General features: G+C 52.3%; 1 protein-coding gene across 5 annotated transcripts; it reads right to left on the reverse strand.

Moving 5' to 3' along the window:
* Positions 1-6,300: 6,300 nt before the first annotated feature.
* NKAIN1 (sodium/potassium transporting ATPase interacting 1) lies at positions 6,301-26,477 on the reverse strand. Of its 5 annotated transcripts, none has more exons than XM_015883735.3 (8): positions 26,392-26,477; positions 26,041-26,251; positions 13,076-13,213; positions 12,849-12,929; positions 10,972-11,169; positions 10,675-10,735; positions 9,177-9,258; positions 6,301-8,143 (listed from the first exon to the last, which is right to left on the reverse strand). In XM_015883735.3, the coding sequence occupies exons 2-8, from the start codon at positions 26,092-26,094 to the stop codon at positions 8,134-8,136; spliced, it is 624 nt and encodes a 207-aa protein (XP_015739221.1). In that variant the 5' UTR covers positions 26,095-26,251; positions 26,392-26,477; the 3' UTR covers positions 6,301-8,133. The 5 variants fall into 5 exon arrangements, with proteins under 5 accessions (XP_015739221.1, XP_085374152.1, XP_015739223.1 ...); XM_085518026.1 differs by having other exon boundaries at positions 13,076-13,265; XM_015883737.2 differs by having other exon boundaries at positions 13,076-13,265; positions 26,041-26,477.
* Between the last annotated feature and the right edge of the window lie 1,499 nt (positions 26,478-27,976).

Raw genomic sequence — 27,976 nt, forward strand, 5'->3', positions numbered from 1 at the left:
AGCAGTGGGACATGGAGGATCACCCCGACTCCTCCTGCCCCTGTACAGTTAGAATTGTTTTTATTGTCCATGGTGGGAGGTGGGAAAGTCCGATCCTACATTGTCTCACTGTCACTCTCCACCTGACCTGGCTCTGTGGCCCAATCTCACCACATCAACTGGTCTGAGAAGTGAAAGTGGCATCATTCAGGAGGAGTCTGATGCCATCCTGACCTCTGAATCACTCCTGGAAGTGCCTTTCTCCCTCCTTGGACTGCAGAATAGCATCTGCAAGCAGGTGTGGCCATGTGTAGCCTTGGGTACATGGAGGAAGGGCCAATGAGCACTTTCACTTCAAATACAAACGTGCAATTTTGTTTTTCTGAAATTAAAAGACAAATTGGAAGGGCCATTTCCTTGTGGTGCAAATTAGGGAAGCAATGTTTAGTTGGCCACAAAAATAAATAAATAAATAAATAAAATCCACTCAGACTTGACAAAAAAGAGTTCTGAACCATATTACTTTTGAGATGACACCATGTTGGGAGGAAACATTTTGATCCACCTGAGGGTAGGAAGAGCCTACGGAGGGATCTGGATAAGGTGGGTCAATAGGCTGAGGCCGATTGTATGAAGCCCAACAAGACAAACTCTGGGTCTGGAACTTTGCTCACAACAACCCCATGCAACGATAGCAGAGGTATTTTTCCCAGCTTGCAGCACATCCCTAAACACTTCATCTCCAAGAAACACCCTTCCAAGTTCCTGGAAACACCACTGCACATCCCATCCTGCACACACACACACACACACACGTGCAGGGGATGTGAGTCAACGTTTTTCAGGCTGGACCTGTCATTATTAGTCCTAAGTGGGAAATACCATGTTGGTTCTGCAGCATCTTTCCACCATCAGATAAAGCTTCATTTTCATCTTCTCGCCTACAGGTTTCCATGCTCTTGTTGAGAAACAGCACAACACTTTTGGAAGGCAGCAGCCAAGCGAACAAAGCAGTTGGTGAAGTTTAGTGGTTGCTGGAGGAAGTCCTGGCTGTAGAACCTCCTGGCCAACAGTCAGGTCAGTAAGTTTCACCTTGGATGAGAAATCATTTTTTCTTACAAAAAACACAAGATCCCCTTACATGGGAGACACAGCACCTCATCCCCATTACTAATCATTAGAGTTCTGAAGCACGCAGCTGATTAAGCTTTCCAGATTGTTTGTTAACATTAACTACATCAACTCTGGATTTTTTTGACAGGCAATTACATGACTAAGCCCTCTGGAAGCTCAGCCTGAATTCAACAAGTCCCAGAGCCTGATTGTGCTTCATAAGGAGTGACTCCCCCTATCACACCACATTTTCCATTTGCATTTCAGCAGCTCTCTCTGGGCACTGGAGGATGATTCCACCTCTGGGATGTCACCAGAGAGGATGACAACATGTTGTTGACCACCCTCCCCGTGGCGCAGCTATCTGCATTTTGTTTCCTATTTGAGGGCAAAAAATAAAGGGAAAATTGGGCCATTTAGAGCATCATTCCAGCTGCAGCCTTCCATGCTCATTTCATTTAGGAAATACTAGAATTAAATTTGCCTGCACTACTTTAGTTCATCCCCCTCGGGCGCATGCTTTGTGATCCAGCCTTTAATTACAGGTTTGCAGATGAGGTTTTTCCCACGGCGCCTGTGGCCCAGTTAGTGACCAAGCTGGCTCTGCAGGGAGGGGACACATCCCTGGGACCCCTGAGTCCCTGCCTTCAGAGACCGGAGGGAGAGAAAGGGAGCTGATACTCAAAATGCTTGCATGCTTTTCTGGCCTTGTGCAACTTGAGCAGCTGAGCTACAGTTCAGGATTCTGGAGGGCTTGGTTGTGAAGCTGTGAGGATGGAGCTGGATGTGGTGAGTGTGCAGAGGTCCAGTACCTGTAGGGCTGGGGCAGATAGAGGCTCCTTGATGCACCTCCAAACCCTGCTGTACCACCAAACCCCACTGCAGCCCTAAATCCTACTACTGATCCAAACAGCACTTTAGCTCCAAATCCCAGCACATCTCTAAACCCCACTGCAGTTCCAAATTCTAGTGCAGCTCTGAACCCCAGAGTATATAGCAATCCCCACTTAAATCCCCTTTTTGCCTTCTCAGTGTATGGGGCCTGGCTGCCTCTTCCATTTTCTCCTCTTACACAGACAGAGCCTTTTTGCACATCACCCCTCCACCCATGCATACCTTTGATCTGGGCATCCATACATGCCCGGGTGCTGGGTGGAGGCTGCTTTTATTCCGCCTTCCTGCATGCAGATGGAAACTGAGCAGATATTGCATCTCTGCCCACCACCTGCAAGCTTGCAGGGTTGGCACTGTCCTCGCCGGCAGAGAAATCCTTGCCCATGGTAAGGAGGGGATGCACCTGGAGGCACCAGCTGGGACTTCACCAGTGCACAGCCCTTGCCATGTGCAGTTGGCCTGCTCACATCTCCTGGAGGCAATGCACAGGCATTATGGCTGGAGAAAGAGGAGCAGCTCCCTCCATGGTTTGGACCTGCAAAATATGTCTTTGTTGCAGGGCAGCAGGATGGGGAGTGAGGGTAGCAGGACCATAGGGGTCAGGATGAGCTCCACAGCATGTATGGAGAAAGCATCAGAGACAATGAAACCACGGCAAGAGCCAACACCATGTGCTGGGCACAGCTGCTCCCCAGCATGGAGCAAGAGATACCGGTGCCAGGAACAACACTGGGAATCCCATGGCAACAGGGCAGGGAGACAGATTCAGAGAATGGCAGAACGTGGCTGGCACCATGCTGCTTTTGGGTACAAGATGGAGCCTTTCCTGCCTGGCCGGCACCTACACAGATCCCACATTCCCCTGCACCCACTGGGTCTGTGGGTTCAAGAGCACCCCATGGGGAATGAGGATATGGGGTGATACCACCTGCACCATGGCAGGGATCTTCCACAATGAAGCAATGCCAGGAGTGGATGTCCCTTGGAGACAACATGAGGTGCCACCCCAGCCCTGAGAAGGGGGAAAAAGGTGTCCCAGGCTGTGTTTTTCCATCAATTTCCCTTGAAAACCAGGTATCAAGCATTGCTCCCCTGGGAACAGACCCAGCACTGCTCCCATGCACACACCTCACACCCTCGCACAGCCTCAGCTGGCCTGCATTTTCCCTATTAAAGACTCAAGGTTCAACATGTAGCTAGAGAAGTGCGCAAAGGCACTACAGACCCACTTGGCTCCCTGAAAAGAGTCTCTATGTCTTTGTTCAGCCCCGTGAAAGCGGCTTTTTTCCTCCACCACATCTGTGCCTCGCAGCAGTTCTGTGGTTGCAGGAGGGGAGCAGCGTTCCTACACAGGGTCAATCGGCCCTTTGTTGCTCCTCATCCCTTTCTTTGCTGGTGCTGAGATGGAAGTAAACCCATTGCCTTGCTTCCTGCCCTTCCTGTTTACGGCAACGAGGCGTTGCTTTACATGGGCACTGCAGGAGATGCTTGGACTCTGTAATGACATTTGAGCATTGCTGCAAGGGCTGTAAAGCTGAGACCACCAGCCCACCCATGCTGTGAGTAGCTTTGCAATGCACACATTCTTGGAGTGCCCAGGTGGTTTCGGGCACTGAGAGCATCAGTGCTGGGAATACTACATGTGTGTGCTGCATCAGCAATTCACATTGCCCCCACAGTGCTTATTTCAAAGAATTCTTCCTGCTGCTTTGAAATCAAATTACATCTGTAAACCTGTAGGGAGCTGGAGGAGCGAGGAACCCTGTGATTGCCAATGGCAGGGGGGGAAACACAGCAGCCCCTGAGCTGAGCTGGCTCCCTGCAGGCACTGTGAGCACCAGAAGAGACAGAGAACAGCATCCCACAGCCTGTGGGGGAGGCTGCTGGGAGGGACAAGCAACATCCCCAGCGTGCATCCCTTACCTGAATCCTAACAGACATCCCCAACCTACATTCCCAACCCACACCCCTAACCTGCATCCCCTACCTGCATCCCCAACCCCCATCCCTGACTCCCATTCCCAACCTGTATCCCCACACCACTCAAACCACTGGATGATGGAGCATGGACCAACGAGTGTTCTTCCTCCACACGCCGCTACTATATTTAAGGCAAACAGGGAGCTGTTGGTTCTTTCCTGTGAAGGTAGAAATGTGGTCAATATAAATTTCGCAAGAGAAGTTATTTGAAACTGCAACACACCCAAATAATGGGTAGGTGTGATGATGTTTGCACCAAAGGTGTTGCAATCCCCAGCCCAGGATGAGTCATGTGGGAATTGCAACATGGATAACTCATGGGCTGTGAATTACAGAGGAGTTATCAGCTCCACTTAGTGCTGGGGAATCAGTTGGTGCTGGTGGGGTCTGCTGGTGGGACTGATGATCACCCCAGCTTCCCAGGGACTCATGACTGTGATATATGGGAGCTTGTGCTGCGGGGAATCACAGCCCTGTGGGCCCCACAACACAGGGCATGGCTATGAGTTTTCTTATCGCTTTCCCTTCACGTGAATTTTGCAGGTCAGCATTAACCTACATGGCATTTTGCTGTCTCTTTATCACTTTGCCTTTGGTGCAGACACACTTCAAATTTCCAACCCTGAGCAAGACTTGACAGTCTTTAATTCATTAAAGGTCTTATCCAACCTCAGTGATTCTATGATTTTTATCTCACAACAGTTTCTCCAAGGGCCACCATCTCCATGTTGGATAAGAGAAAGTGAATGTTGTGACCACAAAAGCTGTGCAATAACCTGGCAAATACCCAAACCCAACCCTGGTGAGTTTAATTGGAAAACACTTGATTAACTCATGCATGTCTATCATTCAGGTTCTGCTCATTGCTGTCATCTCAGATCTGTCCCAACCCATTGCACACAAGCAGAACGAGGTACCCCCAGGCTCCCTGTCACACTCCATTCTTTATATCCTCCCATTTCCTCTTTCTGAAGGCTCAACATGTATTTTCACACTTTTCTACCACTAGAACTACCCCATCTTGTTGGTCACCCTTGCTAGGAGATCTGGTGCCCAAGTACTTGGGGTAGCACAGGTAGGAGATGCTCTTTGACAAGCATTACCAAAAGTAATTTAATTTGTCGTGTTGGATCCCTTGGCTGGATGGGATGTGAGGGTGTTCAAGTGATAAAGGGACACCAGGGGCCATTGGGAACCAAACAGTGTCCATGTCACATCCCAAGTGGGGACAGGGCAGGACTAAGGATCACTGCACAGTTAACACAATGGCATTACCCAATTCCTTCTCCCATTCTGTGGAAAAAGGGGGAGATAAATCAGATGAAGTCTGAATATGTACATTTAGTCAAATAAAATAAAATAGAGCAGTCAAAATGGTTTGGAACCTCATTGTGTGCTTTGAGCGTGGTATTAGACCAGGTTCAAATTTCTGTGTCAGTGATGAAGAGGGGGAATATTCTGGCAAAGAGGAAACTGCTTCCAGATCCTGTTGGGGACAGGTATTTGTTAATGCTTCTTATTAACAGTAGGAATTAATTCTTGTTATTAGTACTAAGTTCCTGTTATTAATGTAATGAAGATGTAGAGGGAAAACACAGAGTTCAAGGAAATGAGGGAGATGAAGAAGACAAACTAGATGGAGAAGGGGAAGAAGAATCATAGAATATTACAAGAGGAAAGGTTAGAAAAGACCTCTAAGACCACCTGGTCCAACCACTGACCCATCCCCACTGTGCTCAGTGACCACATCCCTCAGTGCCACATCCCCATGGCACTGGAACACCTCCAGGAATGGCCTTTTGGCAGCCTGTGTCAATGCATCTCCACTCTCAATGCTCCTAATAATCAACCTGAACATCCCATGGAACAACATAAGGCCATCACCTCTTGTCCTACAAGGAGAAGGAGAAGGAGAAGGAGAAGGAGAAGGAGAAGGAGAAGGAGAAGGAGAAGGAGAAGGAGAAGGAGAAGGAGAAGGAGAAGGAGAAGGAGAAGGAGAAGGAGAAGGAGAAGGAGAAGGAGAAGAAGACAAAGGAGATGAAGAAGGGAAAGAGGGAAAAGAAGAAGGGGAAGAAACTGAAGAAGAGGAAAAATAAGGAGGAGAAGGAAGAGAGAACGTTTGGCCACCTCTGTGCAGGGCCAGGCCATGACATAACATGGACCTGTTGCCTGCTATTCGTTGAGCACCAAGTCTTGCATTGGTTGGGTTTCTGGTATGAGGCATCTGAAAGAAGGGGAGTTCTTCTTAAAGGGGGGGGAAAAAGTGAAAAACCACAACTTTTTAATTGATTCAACCACACGAAGAATGGAAAATACACAAAACCAGAGCAGGCATTGGGTGAAAACTCCTTCCACTTTTATCATTACAGAATAGAAAAAGAAATCCGCGGTTCACGTTACAAAGACGGTCTTATAAAAAAAAAACAAACAAACAACAAGCCAACAGAAAAAAGAGATCATGGAGCACTGGTGACAGTGGGACTGTGCCCTCTGCTGTCCCCCGGGGTCACCAGTGCTGGGATGTGGTTCTGGGGACGTCTGGATGGGGTTGATGTGGAGGTGGGCTCTGTTGTCTTTGAAATCACTTTATTTCTCAGAGATGGGGGGAAAAGGGCTCAGAATTATTGCCTGCAAAGCTCCTGCTCAGGCTGGGGTGAGGTGGTGGTGTTGGTGGTGGTGATGGTGGGGGGGACGTAGCCCACATGAGGGTGCGGGATTGGGCAGCGTTTCCCTTTGGGCTCCTCCCTTTGGCACTTGGTGGGAAGGGAAAATGTGCTCTGGGGTGCTGGAAGAGCCCATCCTGGAGGAGTAACCCTGGGGAGGCAGAGCTGGAGCAGCCCCCTTTTGTGTTCCAGGGAACAGGGACATCTGGGGACAAACCATGTGGGGTCTGGGACTGACCCCAACTCACCTCCATGCTGCAGGCTGGGAAAAAGGAGAATGAACCACATCAGAGGCCCAAAATGTCTTCCTGAAGTGAAGTTTGCTTGCAGGTTGTTCCAACACTTCATATTCCCAGCTCTTCGTTTTCAATAGATATTGCTTGTGCAACCACACCCCAGGAGCTCACACCTCACCTCCCACCAAAACCATTCCCAAATCATCACTCACCATGTGGGTTGTGGGTTTTTTTTGCTGCCAAAATGAATGTCCCCATTTGGGGCAGTGCCAGAAAGGATGGGTTTACCCCCAGAAGCCTGACCACCCAAGGGAGGCAGTGGGCACTGCCAGCCTTCGCTGAAGGCACAATGCGGCCTCGGGAGGAGGAAGAAGAAGGTGTGAGGGGTGAGGGTGATGCTCAACAAAAGTGTACTCAGGCACTTCAAATTAAAATAGAATAAAATAAAATAAAATACAAACCTAAAACATTCATTATATTCATTAAAACAGCCTGAAAGGGCTGTGTTTGAGAGCAGCGTCAGTATTGCCAAATTCAAGAGTTCCACAAGTGGGGATGGAATCCCAAAATGCAGGTAGGCTGTGGGGTGCTGGTCCTGGGGTCTGGGGACCATGAGCAGCCCAGCTCTGGTCCCCTGGTAAGACAGTGGGGGCTATTTAGGAACAAACCCCCTTCTCTGTGCCATCCCGACTCCAAATCTGGCACTTTAGGATGTTCTCCAGTGATGCCACGGGTGTGCCAACCCCACCAAGCTGCAGTTATACCCCGCAGGTCTGAGCTGCTCCAAACAGGCTGGGTTTTGTCCCAAATCCCCTCCGCGCTTCATTATGTCCAGCTCATGGGAAGAGGACAAGCTGTTTAAGTTAAAAACCAGGTCTGAGAAACAGAAGAAAAGTGTCTAGCGACCAAGCCCACAGCCCCATCACATCCCCACATCCTGCTGCGTCCCCATGTCTTCGCTGCATCCCCACTGTGCTGCCCCATCCTGGGGCTTGAGCACAGCACTGAGGGTTTCCTTGGGTCTTTCGTAGGTGAACTGGATATGTCCTGGCCATGGTAGCCTTGCACTGGGAGCCAACCAGATGATGGAGCCCTTGGACGTGACCATGCCCAACTCAGCTTCATTTCTAGGGTGCGAGAGGTGGAGGTGGAGGGAGGCGGCTTGGTGCTGTTCCTGTTCCCCAGAGGTGGTAATGGCACCAAGTTGGGGACATGGGGCTCCGAGGGGTCCAGTCCCATACAAGCCAGGGCAGATCGAGGGCACGAAGTTACCCAGACCTGAGGAGTGAAAGGGAGAGCTGAAATCAGGGCCAGTCCCTATGTGTCCCCATTGGTCCCCTTTGCTTGATGTAGAGCGAAGGAACAAGGAACAATGGCCACAAGCACCCACCCATGGGGATGTCCAGGCACCTACTGGGGTGCCCATCACCCTCATTTCACCACCAGAAAAAGCAGCAGGGGACAGATTAGTCCACGTCCCTCTAGGGTGGCATAAGGTCCCCCATGAGGTTGCTCCTGTCCTCAACTGCTTGTGGGGCACTGAGGGCTCAGTGCCCACCCTAGAACCCACAGTGGAGACACAGGGACATGGGGGCATTGGGATACAGCGCCATGCTGGGTGGGCCATGGTGTGAGACGTGCATATCCTCCTTCTTCCTCTGGGTGGAAGCCCTCCCACACTCCCGGCTTTAATCCAATTACAGCTAATTGGGAACTGCCAGAGAAGCTTCAGTTTCACAGGCTGTGGGCAGGATGGATTCATCTTCAAATTAACCCTTTCTCCCCAGTTTCTCCCACCCCAACCACTGCAATGGGAGCCCTACTGAGCTCTGTTTGCCTCTCAAAGGCAAACCTGAGTGATCACCACCATTGCAAGGACCATGCAGTGGACACCATGCTCCCAAATGATGGGCTGCAGGGGAGCAGGAGCTGCACAGACTCCCAGTTTGGTGGGTGCTGATATTATTCTGGATGCATTTGTTTCCCCACGATCCCCTCTTTGCATATATAATTGCACGGCGTGCCCTTGAATTTGCATACAAGTCTTAAAATATAATTAATTGTTGGCAACCAGCAAAGCTCGAATGAGGCTAATCCCTTTAGATTTTGCAGCCTTATCTCATTTGAGCATTTATCTAGTTAAGCTTAATGGGCAGGGAGAGGAAAGAAGCCACCAGCACTTATCAGACACAGCTCAGTGTGACAGAACCACCCAAAAACTCCTTTCTGCTGGAGCAGAGCAACCAAACAGCCCCAAATCCTTTGGGTTCATGGCCCTATGGGACTCCCACAGTATCCCTAATGAACTCACGTGTACAGTGGCTGTAGCTGTAGATGCGATGTCTTCTGCGGCGCCTGGTAACCATAGGAGTCAAACCCACCGATGAAGTCAACTGGGAAGAGAGGAGAGCAGCAGGGTGAGCAAGGAGGGCAATGAGGGGCTGCCCCCAACCCCTCCGTGAAGCTGACTTAATATTCAGCCAGCTCTCCATTTTGACGGCACCCATCCATTTCCAAATCTAATAAGATATTCCATTAAAAAGATGCATTCGAATCTTGGCTACAGCAGCATTAATATTAAAAGTGTATTGAATGCCTGAATTTGTTTGAGTGTCGTGCAACCGCCTGGAATGCAAACACGCTTCAAAGACAGCGCGGGCAGATAAACCCCTCACCAGATCCCCGTCTCCATAAGCAGGTTATTACAACAGGCAGTGTCCAATTTCACACGGAGATTTTTTCTTTCCGCTGCAGTGAGTACAGAGGTGGAGGTGGGGAGAACAACACGCCCAGAGGATGCCGAGACCATTCCTAGGGGTGTTAATCTGATCCTAGGGATGCTGAGATTGATTTTAGAGATGCTGAGACTATTCCAGGGGATGCTAACCCTGGTCCCAGGAATGCTGAAAGTGGCCCCAGAGATGCTGAGAGTGGCGCAAGGGATGCTAAAATTGGACCTAGGGATGCAGAGAGTGGTGCCAGGGATGCTAAAACCACACCTACTGATGCTAAAACCAAACACAGGGATGCAGAGAGTGGGCCCAAGGAAGCTAAAATTAGACACAAAGCTACTAAAATCAGATCTAGGGATGCTGAGCCTGGCCTGGGATACCACAGATCCCCTGGGCTGTCCCCAGTGCTGTGCTAGGATCCAGCACCACCAAGGGACCGTGCATCCATTGTCAACCCAGATGCATTCTTCCTAAGACAAGGAGGATGCTGAGTGCTTCTCAGTGCCTTCATAATGCTGGAAGATGCAGCACTTCACTACCTCTGCTCGGCTGCTTGGGCTGCCAGCTGGCATGAATTAATTAATGGCAGATGAGCATTTAATGTGGCTGGATGGCTGCAGCCATAACTGCCTGTTTAATTGTTGTTGGGGTACTTAGAGCTTCAGTATGGGTGGGTGCAGTGATTATTGTCAGAGCGAAAAGCACAATGTAGATTACAGAGAAATTAGCCTGCATCTTCACTTAATTTTTCCCTTCTGCCCTTGCTAAGGGATGCATTGTCAATGGGGGGAGGCTCCATGCAATGGTGAGTGAAACCCTACTGGGTGACATTCTGCACCCCAAGGCTGTGACTGCTGCCACCCTGCAGTACCCAGGGGGTGTGCTATGGAGCTGGGGGGCTGTTGGTGGCATGGGGTGGCACATCACATCCTGATGCAGCACAGCTGCCTCCTTGAAAAGGGAAAAATGGGGCCAAATCCCAAAGAAGTGATTCCTTCTCCTGCCCTTGCCCTGTGTTATCTGGGATGGATTTGCAGCACTGCAGCTTGCCATGTGACTAATAGCAAAGGCACTCACAGCTGTCTTCTTCCTCCAGAAACACTTTGCTGACATAGCAGGCATAGACGAAGCCGAAGAGCTGCAAAATAAAAGCAGGCAGGGAGAGGCTGTTATGGGAGCAAGCAGTACCATGAGAAGGACAATGATGAAGATGAGGTGAAGCCACATTTGGAGGAAGCAGGCACTCATGGGGACCTCATACATGCTCTGTTTGCTCCTCTCTTCCCAAGCAAAGCCAAGGCCACCCATGACCCACCAACACGACCCATGCACTGAGATAGGTCAAGGCAATGGGACACCCCAGCAGTCCCTTACCGCCAGGAAGATCTGTGCGGCGCTGCTGAGCACCTCGATGTATTGGTAGTCCAGCAGGCAGCCGCTGACTGTGATGACGTGGTGGTCCTCAAGCGCCAGCCGGGAGTTGAGCACCGGTGTCACCAGGCAGCCAGGCCCATTCTCCATCCACCACGAGCGGTGCAGGGAAGTATTGAAAGTCATGATGAAGTCTCGGTCCTGCAGGAGGGGAGCAGAGGCACCAACCTTGGATCCAGGGATCCCATCCAGGCTCATAAAGAGGTAGACAGAAAATGGTTTTTCCCATCCTGAGGGTGCCCCACAAGCACCATCCCTGCTGCAAAGCCATGCTGATGCTGAGCTTCCTCCACCAGCACCAAGGACAGGTCAGCATTGGTAGATGTGTTAACGAAGAGTACCCCATTAACCACTCATCTCTATGACATCCATGGCATCCTCAGGGTTTGCTGGGGTTAGGGACACACATCCCAGCAGCAGGAATGCAAAGTGCTGGGCTGAAATGCAAACAGGAGCACCGTGCTTGGGCTCATTGAGGGTTTGAGATCCCAAAACCAAGCAAGGCAGGTTCACTTCCATGCAGATGTCTGTTACTTCGTAACAACACTGAGGTTTGCTCTTTTCATGTAAGAGCCATAATATAACATTTCAGGTTTGGGCTGAGAGAGTCCTGCAATGTTTCCAGTAACCTCTGGTGTTTCCAGACCTGTTCTTCCTTGTGTATCCTTGAATCTCACAGTCTCCAGGATCTCTTTGTCCCTGGAGCAGACACAGACCCCAGAAACTCCCCAGAGACCCCTGGGAAAGTGGGAACTCACTGCACAGTGCTAGCAGAGGGACAGACACCTTTCTCTGCTTGATCTCCTCACTGCATTCAGAAATTGTGTTGCCCAATTTACACCACCCATAAAGCCAGACAGTGCTAAGCGCCAGCAGGTGATTAATGACTGCCCTGAAATTCCCAGTCCATCAGCCTCATTAACTTCGTGCTCCTGAAACTCTGCCTCCACCACACAACTGTGTCACTCTTCCTACCCATTGCTGTCCCCAGTGCCATCCTTCATCCTGTCCCATGTGCACTTGTATGCCCAAGAAGAGATGGGGATGGATAGAATGAAAAAGAAGAAATGAGATGGGGAACGATGAGATGAAACGGAAGGGGTGGAATGGAAAAGATGGAAGGAGTAGGAAGAATTGAATGGGATGGGATGCAATAGAAAGTATGGGATGAGGAGGGATGGGATGAAAGAGATGGAGGGAATGGGAAGGTTGGAACAGGATGGAATAGAAGGCATGAGATGAAGAGGGATGGGATGAAAGAAAAGGGATAGGTTGAGGAAGGAAGGAATTGAAGGGATATGAGGGCCGGAGAGGAATGGAATTGGATGGAAAGGATGGAATGGAAGGGTAGAAAAAATGAAAGGGGAGAGATGGAAGGGATGGAGATGGATAGAATGGATGGGATGAAAGGGTTGGGTGGTAGGAACTGAAAGTCTTGAATGGGTGGGGGGGAAGGGAAGAAGATGGAAGAGAAAGGATGGAATAGAAGAGAAGGGATGGGATGGAAGAGTAGGGATGGGATGGAAGGGAAGGGATGGGATGCAAGAGAAGGGATGGGATGGAAGAGAAGGGATGGGATGGGGTGGAGAAAGATGGGATGGAAGAGATGGAACTGGATGAAAGGAATGCAGTTGAAAGGTTGTGATGGAAGGGATAGGATAGAACAGGAGAGATGGAAGGGAAAAGATGCAGAGGGATAGAGAGGGGCAGAAAGGATAGAATGGGAAGGAAAAGAAGGGATGAGATGGAAAAGTGGAGGAAAGTGAGAGGAAGGCGAGGAGGCAACAGTGCCTGGCTATGCTCTGGAAGCCTGTGGTTACCTGTGACAAATGCCCGACCTCCAGGTAGAAGCAGATGATGAAGGCGTTCCAGCCGACCCACAGCACCAGCCACACCGCGTACTGTCAGAGAGAGCAAGCTGATCAGTGCACAGTGATATACCAGCACCACGAGCACCCTGCTGCCCGTCCCACCTCCCAGCAACGTAATGGATCTGGGACCTGGGACACCTAGCACTGCACAGCGACCATGGCCCAGCAGTACCTACCATGATGAGGTATTTGGATCTGTACTGGATGGTCCCGAAGATGCCCAGGATGACAGCCATGATGTGTAAAAAATTGGCCAGGATGGGTGCCCACTGATAGCCCAGGAAATCAAAGATCTGCCGCTCCAGCGCTGCGATCTGGGAAAGAACAAAGGAGGGGACAGCGCAGGAATCAGTCACCAAGGCAGCTCTGTGGACATTAAAGGCAAAGAGTATCGTGTAATTAATGAGAAATCCTATGGACAATTAGTTACAATAGACTGAAATGTCTGCATGATTCATCGGCCAGTGGTGGGCAAATACATCATGAGCGAGGAGTTACTGGGAGTGCTCCTGCCCAATGATGGAGGAAGGGCAGCACAGAGCTGCAAACCCACATCCTGTGTGCCTCAGTTTCCCCACTTAGCAACATCCCCTGGGCCTGAGCTTTGTGCAGTGCCCTCCCTTTAGGGCATGGGAAACCTTGGCTGTGGCTGACTGCTGGCAGGAGGGCGTTGGGCTCCTGCTGGATCTGTTGGGTCCATTTCCCCATCCATAAAGCATCGTTCACATTACTGCTCGTTGAGTTGGTTTAGCGAGAGCTCTAATTAATGGAGATTTCAGCCAGCAGAGCAAAGCCCTCCCATCTCCATCACACGCGACACAGAGTGAGCACGGAGCCCACACAGCCCCTCAGGCCAGGCTGTTTGCATTAAGGCTTAATTCACTCCCGTGCTATTTAAACTCTCTAAGGAAACAGCCTTTGGAAATACTTACAACGGGGCTGTAAATCTTTTAAATCGAGGAATGTAAATAATAAATGATACAAGGAACGTGGCACTCGGGGTTTTATAGCCATCCATCGATCTGGTGGCTGGTGACGGAGCTGCCGAGCAGGACCCCATCTTGCTGGATACCAATAGGAGATGGGAAAGAGCCTCCAAGAGCATCCAACGAATCCAGTGCAGCTCCCAATTTCCAGTGATAATAGCACCCCGTTAGCACCCACCCTTATTGGCACCCCACCACCCATCACAACCATAAGTGATGCTATTGGGGGTGTGGAGCCGAGCCGCCACGCACCAGCCTGATGCTAATTAAGATAATCCTGCAGCTGATCAATGCAACGAGTTTTAGGGCTCCCTCTTAATTAAACACTCTCTAGTTCATCGATTGGACCCAAAGTTCCCTTTGCAGCAAATCATAGCAATTAGCCGGGTGCGGATGTGTGCCGGAGTCCTGCTAATTGAAACACAGTGCTTTCATTGGAGGTGTGGAATGGAAGCAGCCGGGCTCCACCAGCACACGGGGAGAGGAGGCAGAGCTGGAGCAAAATGTGTTTTGTTTAATGCTGCTGACACACCTGAGTGGAAAGAAGGTTCCCATTGCTGCTGTCCCCATGTCACCCATTGGCCATCACGCTGTGGCTTCACTATGCCCCATCCAACATTTGGGGCAGTTTTCCCAGTCCTGCACTCGCAGCAGCACTGAATAAATTAGGTGGATTTGTGGGGTGATGGTGGCAGCTCTGGGGTGGTTTTCTGCCCCATGGAATAAAGAACAGAGGGAAATGGGGCTGAGCCTCCCGGGATACAGGAGACGATGTGAGCTGGCTGCAGACCCTGACCCCCCCGCGTTCTGTCCTCACGCCTCAGCTGTGATGGGGCTGACACGTTTGCTGACACAGATGCATAAATATATTATCACAGCCCCCAAAGCCTCGATAATTAACCGGTGGAGAGAGACAGGAGCGAGCTATCATGCTGAAAAAACACAGCAGGGCTGGGGGCTTCTTGCCCCCTCCCCCTGGCCATAGGGGAGCTGGGGGGAACAGTTCCTCTGTCCCTCTCCCTCCTCAGCATCCCCATAGGGCCAGTAAGAGGGATGAGCACGGACCTCAAAACGCATTGCAGCTGCTCTCCCTGGATCCCTATCAATATCCTCTGGATTCCAGGCCATGGCTTTGGCCACCCCCACCTGAACAAATCCCTGATCTCTCCTATGGGGCAGAGCAGGAGGGGGGACATCCCAGTGCCATTTGTCCCCACGGCACTTGGGGGACCCAAACATCACCTTCCTCTTGAATGGAATCTCTTCCAACCTTTGTTTCAACCCTCTGGGAAATATCAGGAAGAAGATGCTCCCTTCACCTGCCAATGGGGCTTTGTTAAAACCCTGTGAAGTGCGACAGGAAGGTTTCCTCCCAGCTCTGACTGTCAGAGCAGCAAAGCCTGGAGACTTCCCTGGGGAAGCAGCAGCAGTAGCAGAATGGTGATTGTGGTGGTGGGGAGGGGGAAAATCCTTCCATTTTCCAGCTGTCTGAATCCCATCCTGGTATCTCTTGGTCTCCCTTATAGATAGATAGTTTGGTGTCTCTTATAGATAAAAGTCCTCAAATCAGGAACAGGATTCCACAGCATTCTAGTACTGCATCCTGGTACTGCATCCCAGTACAGCATCCCATAAAAACAGCATTCAGGCAGCACAACCCAGTACTGCATCCCAGTATTGCATCCCAATATGACATCCCATCATGGCATCCCATCACAGCATCCTGGTACAGCATCCCATACCAGTTGGGCACAGAGGGAGGTGGAGAAGGGACCTCACTGGTCCTTCCTGCCAGCATTTGTCTCCCCAGTACCAGGCACCAGGTTCCTACCCTGCCCCTGGGACCAGAGAGGGATGCTGGGTCCTTCCATCACTTCACAGGCTCCATGGATTGATGGTGGACCCCTGAAGAAAACCCAAGGTTGGACCCTTTGGGGGCACTCAGGGGGTGAGGTGGTGCCCACCCCTCATCCCACGCCCCTTCAGAACCGAGGTGGTCCCCACAACACAGAGCCCACAAGGAGAAAGAGGGCAGAGGGGCCAAACCCCAGACGGGCAACACTGCAGGGGACACCTAACCCCAATCCAGCACTGAGGGCTGATGATTCCAAAGCAGAGTTTGGCCAGGTGCTGACACACAGCCCAGCTTTGGGGCTGCAGCAGTGACAGAGCAGACGGTGGAGCAGGGATACGGCCCTGCTTGATGCCACAGCAGCTGTGAGCCAGCACAAATCCCTGCCCGGCCCCACAACATGGCAGGAGCTGAGCGTGGATCCATGCCCCCCGATGAGCCATTATCCTTCAGCCAGGCTATTTCCTTCTGAACACCATATGCCGCCGGCTCACCGGGGATTTACTTTCATTTAGCTGCGTTTGAATAGATTTTTTTCCATCACGGATTCCCTTCTGCTGAGGCCAAAGATGCTGCGAGTGCAGCTCCTGCTGAGCTCTCACAGCCAGGGCTGCTTGCTGCCAGAAATGCACAATTTCTGGGAGGTTTTACAAGAATCCTGGGGTTCAGTGAGAAAGCTGATGGTCAGAGATGTGGGGTGGGATCTGTGGGGTGTCCTGAGGGAGTGGATATTTGTCTGAGCCACCTGGGAAGGAAGTGGCCCTGTGTCCCCAGGAAGGTGGTGTTGGGGGTAATGGGGTGTGTGGGGCAAATGGATTGATGGGTGGAAGGGATGGAGAGGGATGGAGGGAGGGGAATGGGGGAGGAAGGAATGGAGGAAGGGAGAGGTGGAGGGATGGAAGGATGGAGGGATGAATGGAGGGATGAATGGATGGAGGGAGGAATGGACTGAGGAAGCGAAGGGTGGAGGGATGGAGAAAGGGATGGAGGAATGGAAGGAGGGAGGAGGGATGAAGGAGGGGATGAAGGGATGAAGGAGGGGATGGAGGGAAGAAGGGAAAGACAAATGGTTATTTCCCTCCCCTTAGGGGTGGGACATGACGGCAGGGACAGAACCTGGGCTGGATGCTGCCTTGGAGTACAGCACCCTGCACTGGATGCCCTGAGCTCCACCAGCACCTGCACCCAGGAGCTGCACATCTCCACTTAGGGAAATTGGCTGCTATTTAAATTAACGGCAAGTGAGCGAATTGACTATTAACGAGGTGCAAATACCGCTGCGAACCCAGGGATTTCATTTAATGACTTGGAAACAAGTTCTTGACCTACTTCCAACTTGCAAAATCTTTCACGGAATTGCAGGCGGTGGCACAGATGAAAACAAATTAAAGGAGCCAGCGCCACGCTCCCACACATGGGCAGGGCTGAGCTGCCCCGTGGGCAGGACGTGCCCCAGGATGGAGGCGCAGGCTTTGTTACCCCAGCAAAACCCTCATTGGTATTTTTCTGCCCTTGAATCCCTGCATTTCCAGCTTGGTGTCCTTAGGAAAAACCAACAGGGTGAGAATATGAGGACACAGGAAGAGGTGTGGGGTCTCCCTGGGGCTCCCCATCACCCGCTGAGCCCCCACGTCCTTTGGGCGGCCTCTGCCATCTTCTGCCAATTCTTTTGCTGCTCTGTTATTTATTTCATTTTGCCAGGCGCCGCATCCCGCTGCGTTGCCATGGGAACGTGGCAGCAGCCCCAGCTGTCTAGACACTGTGCCCCAGGAGCCCGGCATGTGGGCAGGGTGCAACCCAAGCACCCATGGGTGCACCCACACACACATCAGCCCCATCTCAGTGCACTTCGCAGCTCCCCTGATCCCTTCCCAAAGCCACCCATGTGTCCAACAGCCTGGGGACCCCCTGCTCCCTTCCCAAAGCTTCCTCTGTGTCCAACAGCCCTGGGACCCCCCAGACCCTTCCCAAAGCTGCTCCTGGGGAAGGGAATCTGAGGCAGAGAATAGGAGGTGCCCGGTAGGAGGATGAGAACTTCATGCTGAATATCCTAAATCTGGGTCACCAAATGGATGTGTCTCCTTGGGGAGAAGCAAGATGGGACCTATGGGGAATCCTATTTGCAACCCAAACAAGGGGTCACCAGGAGTCCCAAACAGCCCCATCCCAGCCACAATGATTTGCTGGAACACTTCTGGAACCCTGCACACAGCTGATGGTGGCAGCCAGCTCCTACAGAGGCTCCAAACACACCCCAGTACCATTTATACAGAGCACAGGTTGGAGATGCGATATTGCATCTATTATTCTTACAGTTACATAAATGCTGAACCAGAGAGATAAGGCTGAGATAAGGCTTTGGGTTTTTTTTACCACCGCTGACAGAAAGACAAGGAAGGCAAAGTGATTCATTCCTATTCTTTCCCATCATAAGTTGCCTCTGAATTCACACCTTCCTGCAGATAGGCTCCCTCCAACAGGCACAGATCATGTTGCTTTAACTCTCCCCCTAAAATGGCCTCAAAAAGGTCCCCCACTGGGGAGGATATAGGGGCAGTGGTGGGGTCCTGGGGAGGGACGGCACAGGGATGTGAGTGAAGGGCCAGTCCTGCACTGGTGCTGCTGTGCCTCAATTTACCCACCTGAGAAATGGGTTCAGTCCTCCCCTGCTCAGCACTGCACCCAGCAGTGTTTGCAGAGGCGCACTGACAAATTACATTCCCAGTGCTACAACACGACTCAAGTGCAGAGTTGAGTCACATTGCCACAGATAGCCACAAACACAAAAGCAAATCCATTTGGAAATAGAGGAGAGCACTGAAGAGGCTGCACAGATCCTCACTGTACCCAACCTGGAATCTGGGAAGGAGTGTGAACAGAGGGAGCCTGCTGTCCACCCACCCCATGTCATCCCATTTCACCCCGCTTCATCCCATCCTATTTTATCACATCTCACCTGTCCGTCCCACCTCATCTGTTCATCCTATCAGTCCCATTCATCCCATTTCATCTCTCCATCTCATTCTACCCTATTCCATCCCATCCCACCTAATCCATCTATCCTATCCATCCCATGCATCCTACCTCATCCATCCATCCCATCTATCCCATCCCATCCCATCTCTCCATCCCATTTCATCCATTTCATCCATTTCATCCCATCCCATCCCATCCCATCCCATCCCATCCCATCCCATCCCATCCCATCCCATCCACCTATCAATCTGCCACCCCATCCCCACACAAGGACTCAGGATCTCCCCAGCATGCTGTCCCATGCCCACAGGACACATGGCAGTGACACCAGACCCACAGCCCCAGCACCAAGCTGTGATACTCAAGGATCAGGGCACTGAAATGTCGACAAATGCCTCACTGCAAACGCCAGCTTCCAACAAACAGGCTTGTGGATAAATAAAATTGTGATTAATCAAGCGCCTCAATTAGACACAATGAGCCACGGCTCGTGATTAAGCTGAAGACTCGCAGCAGAAAGCACATTAGCAGCATGGACACTCAGAAGCTGAGAATTAATTAAAATGAAGCAAAAAAAAAAAACCCACAAAACCCTACAAAACCCAAACCTACAAAAAATATCCTATTAAACGCAGAAATGCACAGAGGCTTTTTCCATTTAGTGGGGATGCTGGGGATGCTGAGAGGAGCCGCATCCCTGATCCCAAACCAACATTGTGGTGTTAGGTGAAAATGGGACAGGGACACCCCTGCCCATGTGATGGGAGCTGTCGCTGGCTCTGGCTCCCCATAAGCCGCCCCGTTTGGACAGGGATTAAGCCACAGGCAATTTCAATGCTAATTCTCCCAGTTAAGTTCCTTAGTCCAACATCTGCAAGAAGCAAGAGGTAATTTCCCCTGGATCTCAAACAGCGACTCAAAGACGCTGTTAATAAAATGCAATAGAGGGGCAAAAAGAGAGAGGGGGAAAAAAATCCAATTTACTGACTTATTTAGTGACACCTTTCGTAATCAATTCTCCCAGGAAATAAATACTGATTAAAGCCAACCGTATTGCTATGGAAACCGGCAGTCCCTCCTCCCACGACCTGCAGGCAGCAGAGAGGATCGGGTGAGGAATCTGCCTGGTAACAGCCGTGCTAATGAAGCGGGAGCAGAAATATCCCAGGAGCAACACTGCCGCCAAAGGAGCAGCCACGGATGGCTCAGGGGAGGTGAAGCTGCACAGGGCTCCCAAATATTTGGTGTAAGGGTAAGGTAGGGCAGCCACGACGAGGAGGGATGTGACCTCATCCCATCCCATCCCATCCCATCCCATCCTGTCCCATCCCATCCCATCCCATTCCCAACCTTATCATATCCATTTCATCCCATCTCATCCCATCCCACCCCACTCCATCCCATCCTACCCCATCCTATTCCATCCCATTTAATCTCATTCCATCCCATCTTTTTCCATCCCATCCTATTCTGCCCCATCCCACTCACGCCATCCCATCCCAGCCTTATCATATCCACCTCATCCCATCCCATCCCATCCCATCCCATCCCATCCCATCCCATCCCATCCCATCCCATCCCATCCCATCCCATCCTATCCTAACCCATCACATCTCCATAGCCAATTTTTAGCATTAAAACACATACATCCAGTATCACTCAAAGCATCACTGAGTCCTGATGCACCCTGAAACAGAAACCTGACCAAAAGCACCACTCCTTCCATTGGGGTGAAGGCCGCATCGCTCACCCCCCTCCTCTAACATCCAACCTTCAGGATCTCCTTCTCCCAGCTGCTTGGTGCCACCACCTTAGCCACTCACCCTCGTTTTTCAAGGCCCTAATTTGAACCACATACATGGAGGTGTGGTGGTGGTTACGGGTTTCATATGCAGGTATTAACAATGAGTTATTGTCAGCCAGAGATGGATGAGCCCGGCACGGAGCGGTGTCCTCATCAATCTTCCCCTGCAATGAATGTAAAGCAGCAACGGGTGGGAAGCAGCAATGCAAGGTCCAGAACCCCCCATGAAACAGCAGTGGGATTTTGGGGTGCTCTTTTGGGCTGGGTGGGACCTCATTAGTGCTGCTCGTTATTTATTAATAGTAAAGAAAACCCACCAGCTCCAGCCCCATCTCCCCATGCCAATAGGATTATTGGCTGGAAACAAGGGCTGGAAAAAAACAGGCACAGGGGTATGGATGTGCAGCCCTAATAGAACTGGAAGCCTTCATATTTGCAGCAATTGCTGCACGTTAGCAAAATAACAATCGCTGTTAAGCACGCTGCCACCTTCCCCATTCATCACGGCGAGGATTTAATAAGGCGCCTTCGCCGCGCGTGCTGTGACCACCAGCACATTATTAAGCACAGCGATTAGCAGCTGTGGTGGATGGGAGCTCATTAGAGACTTCTTAAACATCCATAAAAATTGCTTTTATTAAGCAGTGATTCCTCTCTTCATGCCCATCGCATTAGGCTGGCACGACACTGATGGACCCACACCCCAAACCTTGCATCCTCAATGGGGACGTGGGCATATCCTCTGCTCAGTTTCTCTCCCCAAAACCACATGGGAACTCCTGCACACCATGTGTGCTTCTGCTCTAAGCCCTTTTTGGTGCATCTGCAGGAGGTACTGATTTCTATACATAATTTTAGGGGAAAACTGACACAGATGGCGCAGCCATATGACCAACATCTTCACCACCTGCTGGGGTCCCCATATGGGTTCCCACTGATGGGCAATGGGGCTATACCCACAGCACCCAGCAGCACCCTGCTCCTCCTCATTGTGGGGAAGGGAAGGGAAGGGAAGGGAAGGGAAGGGAAGGGAAGGGAAGGGAAGGGAAGGGAAGGGAAGGGAAGGGAAGGGAAGGGAAGGGAAGGGAAGGGAAGGGAAGGGAAGGGAAGGGAAGGGAAGGGAAGGGAAGGGAAGGGAAGGGAAGGGAAGGGAAGGGAAGGGAAGGGAAGGGAAGGGAATCCCATCAGGGTGCTCAGGGGGGGTGGTTCAAGGACACAGGCTGAGCCCCACAGGGCTGACACCATGGGGCCTGTCCCCTCTCCTGGTCATTTATTTCCATGCAGGAGGAGGAGAGGACACATGCTTGCCCTCAGGGGATTGCAGGGGATGGGACAAGGGTTCTCAGTGTGACATTTACAAGCAACAGCTGAGGACCATCATCAATCTGAGCCATTACAGCATGGAAATGGAGAGCAGACAGGAAGCTTCCTCATCCCCATGACCCCAGTGCCCCTCACAGTGTTGCCTGAGCACCCTCCAGAGCATCTCCTGCTTCCACCCAAGCTCTGCCACCAGTGCTGTGACCACAGTGATAATGACTGAAGGGACCAGACTGTCCCAGAGCACTAATTACCCCTAATTAAGGCAACTAGCCTGAGAGCCAAGCACTCAGAGCTCAGTGTCCCATGTGTGTGACAGTGACCCAGCCAGGCATGGTGGCTGTGTCCTCTGCTTGAATGAGAGCCAGAGCGGGCAGTGAGGATGGGGAGGCACTGGGACACAGCCCATTACTGGGAGAAAAGGTGACACAAAATGCCCAAAGCATGAATTATAAGGCAAAATGTGTGATCTCAAAGGTTCCCACATCCCATGTCCTGCATCCCCAACCTGCACCAATGCACCTCACGTCTGGGTGCAGCCTGGTGGGTATTCGTCATTTACTCACTCCCCAAACCTCCTTCTGACAGAGGGAAAAAGCACAAATGTGTGAAATTTCCCAGCCAATGACACCGGAGTGGTTATTAATCTTATTAATAAAGCTCTCAGGGTTTAATGTCCTGTTCAAATATGATCGGGCTGCTCTGTGCCAACTTTTCCTTTCCATTTTTCCAGGCCGTTACATACATATTTTGAAAATTGAAATGAATAGCTGCTCTCAAGCAGAGGAAAAGACCTCCATTAGGAGGTCCCTGCAGCACTGGTACACAGCGATGGCTGCAGCACCCATGGGTGCCCATGGAAGGAGGTAATGCCAGCAGAATCCTGCTCCCAAGGATGGCTGTGGTACCACTGAGCTTTTTTCCAGCCCTATTTCCCATCACAGACCATCAGCATCGAGCTGGGACAACAAATTTCAGTGCAACATAGACCATTTGATTCCCAAATTCTTCTTCCTTCTCAACCATCAACCCATTTGGGTCTTTCCTATACTTCAGTCCTTGGAGAGAACATCTAGTCAAGAGGAGACCATGTCCCCATCACAGGGGATAATGATGGGAAGCAGCAGTGCCAGTCTCCAGCCCATCCCCTTCCATGGGCAATCATCCCCACCACTGGGATTTGCCACCCTCCCCAACCACCTCACCCAGGCAGGGCGAGGGCTGTAGGAAAGTCTCTTTGGCACACTGGTGTCTGCTGGAAATAATAAAAAAGAAGGATTTCCAGCCCAAATGACACCAATTAGACACAATCTGAAGGGTTACAACCCAAGTAGTGATTATCTTCCTGCCCAGAGCTCACCCAGAGGCACAGTTGGGAGTTTGCAAACAAACACACACCACGGTCAGGAGCCCAGCCAAGCTGTCCATCGATCCAGGAGCTCCACTGCCAGCCAAATCCCTGCACGTGGCACTGCTTCAGCATGGGGATGTCCCAACCAAAGCCACCATGCTGGGAGCACAGAGCCCACAGACAACTTCTGTATCAGTTCCTTGAGAAAAGAGACTGAGTTTTGTTGGATAAAGTTCATTATTCGGGACTCTCTCTCCCACTGGCTTTGTGGACCACATTATGCATCTTCTCCCCATGCTCTGCTCCACACTCATGGTTTCTGGTTCACCCTAGGCATTGCTTTCCCACCTCACCCCCAAGGCATGTTTTCAGCCCTCTGAATGCTTCCCATTGCTCACAGCTTTGTTGCAGAGCAGTTAATGATGTAGAGTCCCATTAATACTCCTGGGTGCGCGTCAGCTCGCCCTGCACATTCAGACATCCTGCACTTTAATAGGGGTTTTAATTGAGAGCTGTAACACCGCTCCTTCCCAAATGCACACCCATAAACCTTTATGGCAAACTGTCAGCATGGCTCTTTGTATGAATAATGAAGGCACACGTGTGCATGGCCCACAATGCTCACACACACAGGCGTCTCGCTGTGTCGCGATGCCACCCCAACCCATCAACCCCACCTGGGATGGCCATGGGTTGATGACAAGATGACCTGGGTGCCACCTGCCCAGACACATGTGGACCTCTGACATACACACACACCCCCCTGGATCTCCTTAGTGCTGCCCATGCAGCAGGCCTGTCCCCACCCCAGCAGCACCTACTGCCCTGCAGCATCTTCAGTCCATTGCAGCATCCCATGGGGAAGGGACACACGGAGCTGTGGGGATGGGGCCCTCCATCCATATTGCCACTGTCAGCCCCAAACCCAATTACCATGGCAACCATGCAAATGTGAAAGCTTTCCATAATCATTAGGGAGAGGAGCTGAGCAGTATAAACAGTGACTGCAGTAGATTACATGCCTATTACGAACAGTCGCGGCTTCTGAGCGCTGGTAATTATACCTAATTGTGCATTTAATTGTGTAATTGAAAACCCACACTCAGAGTTCAGCCCGGGCTCCATTCCCCCCATCCCTGGTGGTGGGGGCAGCCCTGGTCCCATTGGGCTCACACCATCCTGAGCATAGGAACGATGGGAAGCACACAAGGACAAAAGGTGCTGGCAGCCGTCAGAGGCTGTCACTGTGCTGGGGGTGGTATCAGATGCAGCACGGCATGGCACAGCATGGCATTGTATGGCATGGCATAGTACAGCATAGCATGGAACAGCATGGCATTGTATGGCACGGCACAGCACAGCAAGGCATTGGATGGCATGGCACTGTATGGCATAACATTCTATGGCACGACACACTGCTACTCGGGCAAGACTCAGCCTGGAGGGAGGCACCAACCCAACTTTCCTTTCCCACACAACTAAAGGAAAAGGAGAGAAACAAAGGACAAAAGCCTTTGGAGCAGAGCGAGGCAGTGGGGCTGTACCTCTGCTCACTATCATTAGGTTTCAGGGTGAGCTCGCAGCTCCCATGTGCTGCTGGTGATGAAGGGCAAGGCAGGTTGGCTTCTCACCCAGCCAGCTCAACAGCTTTCATCTTAGCATACAGAAAAGAGAAATCCCCCCGACAATGATGAGCGTCACAGAGAGCAGCAGCAAAACCCAGAGCCCAGCCCAGCAGAGCCAATTCTCTGCTCCGAGCCGACCTGCTGCTACAGCAAAAAGCAACCCGAATAGTTGGGGACAGCATAACAAGAGAGTTGTGATTTCACTTCACCTCCTAATCACTGATATCTCCGTCCAGCCCCTCTCGGGGCTGAGCAGAGCCACATGCAGGAGCCAGCTGCCAGCCCTGGAGCTCGCACCGAATCGTTCCTTTCCTGAAAAGAAATGCACCCGAATCACCTCTCTGTACAGCGCTGCAATATTTCCCCGCAGGATGATGCCAGCAAGACTTTGTTTGAGTTGACCAATGGATAAAACAAGTGGCTGGAAGCCGGGGAAGTCCTGAACACAAGGAAACACCCATCGCTTTTATCCGGAACGAACGGGAGCGGAGCGCACGGACCTCACCGACACATCCGCGGGCAAACGGACAGCCCAGAGCCACGGGGACATCATAGCGGCGATTCCCTCTGCGCTCATCCCCGCCGCTGTTGGTGAGGCACGTCCAGGGGCGCCGCTTGGCCGCAGGGTTTAACGAACCGGGGAAGCGCTTGGATAATTAATCGCAACCTCGCTGGCTGCCGGTTAGATGGGAACGCGCTCTCATCGCCCGGCCCTCTGTCAGCAGCGTGATGAAGATGGATCCGTGGGCGGCGGAAGCGCGGCACGCGATTATTGCCAATACCCACAGCCCCGTGGTACCGAACCCCGCTCTCCCTGTCCCTGCCGGCGGAGCGGTGCCGCTCGGTGCGGAGTTTGCAAAGTGCCGCTGCGGCTCCAAGTTTCACCGTCATCGCGGCCGATGCGGGGACCCCGAGCAGCATCCCTGCAAACCGCCCTCCGAGCGAAGAGCTGGAGACAAAGCTCGCACCTGCCTGAGCCGCGTCCCCAGGCATCGGCAGCGCCGGGAGCTGCTTCAACCCCATCTCGCTTCTGCAACTCCGACGAGCGCTACGTGGCAGCAGGGATGGGGGTCACGTTTCTTTTATCTTCCCATTAAAAACAAAACAAAAAAAGAGGGGGGGAGGGAGAGGAGGGGGAGGTGGGGGTCGCATTGAAGCATCCCCAGCAAGGTCACCCGCACAAAGCACCGCCCGGCACGCTGACGGGCGCGCGGCCCCTCGCCTTACCAGCTGCAGGCAGCAGAATCCAACCAGCGTGCACCTCCCGTTGCATCTCCCCATGGTTTCCCAGCCGGAGCCGCGGATTTCCCCTCCGTGGCTGCCCGTCTCCTTCCTCCGACTCCTCAGCAGCCTCCCGGGGAGCTTCAGGGGGGCAGCACGGCCATGCCCCGCTCTCCAGCCCCGCTACTTTCTTCCCAGCCCCGCCGCCTCCCGCATCCTGCCGGGTTAGCACAGAGGCGGGCTGCGCTCAGCGAGGGGCATCGCCCCCCTTCCCCGCCTTCCTCTCCCGAGCCCCGCTCCCCCCTCAGCCCGCTACATTCCCATCTCCGGGCGCAGGGCCCCCGGGGCCGCGCACACCTCGCCATCCATCCCCGGGGCACGCAGTTTTGCGCCGATCCCGCCCTGCCCCTCTATTGTCTCTTCCGTACAGCCCCGGGGCGGGCGGGGAGGAGGCGGCGGGGTGGGGTCGGGGGGGCGCGGCGGGCAGGGCGGGCGGCGGCCACCGGAATAAGGGCCACCCGCGCTCCCAGCGGGGCCCGGCGGGCGGCGCGGCCGGGCAGGGGGCGGTGCGGCCGGGCACGCCGCGCCTGCTGTGAGCCCTTCGCGGCTTCCGGGCAGTCGGGGGAAGCCGGGAGCGGAGCCGCCTCCCGCATCCAACGATAAGGCGCGGCTGCTGCTCGCGTCCACCTTTCTGTAGCATCGGTATTTGGTGCTTTTTCAATTGCAGATTTATTTTAGTTTAGTTTTTATTTTTGCTTTTGTTGTTGGGTGAGAGCTCCATTTGTTAAGGGTTGGGGAAGTGCTTCTTTCCCCCTTCCCCCCCCCCTCAATTCCAACCCCCCCCCCGTCCCCCCCGTCGTCCTTGCGGGCTCTGGGCGGGTGGTGCCTGCAGTCTGAGTACAGGGACCCCATAGTCACCTCTCCTGGGCAGCCCCTCGTTTTGCAGAGAGGACAGACACAGCCTTGCGAGCAAAGCTACCCCACCGTGCAGAGCACGCACAGCTCCCCACGGTTGGGAGTGACCTCTGTCCAGCACCCAGCCGCGTGGCTTTGGGCCTCTGCTCTCAGCTGGGAGGTTTGGGCAGGGAGGTGGGAGCACACGAGGCTGGCAGGGTTCGGCTTAAGCTGCCACCAGCCCTGCCTGTCTTTGTTCTTTCTCCACAGCACACCTGGGGGAGCGGAGAGTACAAAGCTGTCAAGGAATAGCTGGGATGATGCTTTGGGATGGAGCTTTCCCAGAGCTTTTGAAATCTCTCCCTGAAATGCCACCCAGCAGAAGGACTTGGGGACAGTTCAGTGCTTTACAGTTCTGTGCATTTCTTTTCTTCAGCCCTGATTTTTTACAACAAAGCATCAATTGAAACTGCACGTTTTGGCACTAGAACAGCTCAGCTCTGGATCTGATGGGCCACAGTCTTGCAGATGCATTTAGGTGTGGGTGCAGGTCCAACCCAGCACATCCAAACTTTGCCTGAGCAAACACCCTCACACAACCAGCCTGATGGACCCACCCCTCCTGGAGGTGTTTTCTCATTCTGCAGTGGGAATTTCCCCCTGCCCCAATGCTGTGTGCTGCCATGTGCCCCCACATGAGTGTTATGGGAGGTCTGGGAAAGGCCAAAGGATGGGGTTTGTAGGAGCTTTGGTGTGCTCACAGGGCACTGCCCAGGGGAAGCGGCTGAATGCAAACTGAGCTGAGGGTGCTGGAAAAGGAGGCAGTGCTCCTGGATGTAAGCAGAGGAGGGATGTGGGGTGAAGGGACTTCACCCCATAGGTCAGCACCAGTGAGGTCCCCACTGACTCAGTGCCTTGTTGACAATTACAAGCCTGATGTGCTCTGCTCAGCCCTCCCCATCAGTGCAAGGGGCAAAGGCTCCAGTAAACACCAGAGGAAAGCAAAATGTGCTGATGGAAAATAATGAGAGCGATAAAACCAACACAA

Source organism: Coturnix japonica, chromosome 17 (assembly GCF_054131305.1).
Source record: "Coturnix japonica strain WE chromosome 17, WE-NBRP24, whole genome shotgun sequence".
NCBI lineage: Eukaryota > Metazoa > Chordata > Aves > Galliformes > Phasianidae > Coturnix > Coturnix japonica.

Bases quoted from the DNA above. Each gene is read 5' to 3' on its own strand.
- NKAIN1 (XM_015883735.3), bottom strand. From the start codon at position 26,094: ATGGGGAGATGCAACGGGAGGTGCACGCTGGTTGGATTCTGCTGCCTG. The intron at 13,214-26,040 runs GTAAGGCGAGGG...GTTCTTTCCCAG, and splicing joins GATTCTGCTGCCTGCAGCTG to ATCGCAGCGCTGGAGCGGCA. The intron at 10,736-10,971 runs GTAAGGGACTGC...TTTATTTTGCAG, and splicing joins CCGCACAGATCTTCCTGGCG to CTCTTCGGCTTCGTCTATGC.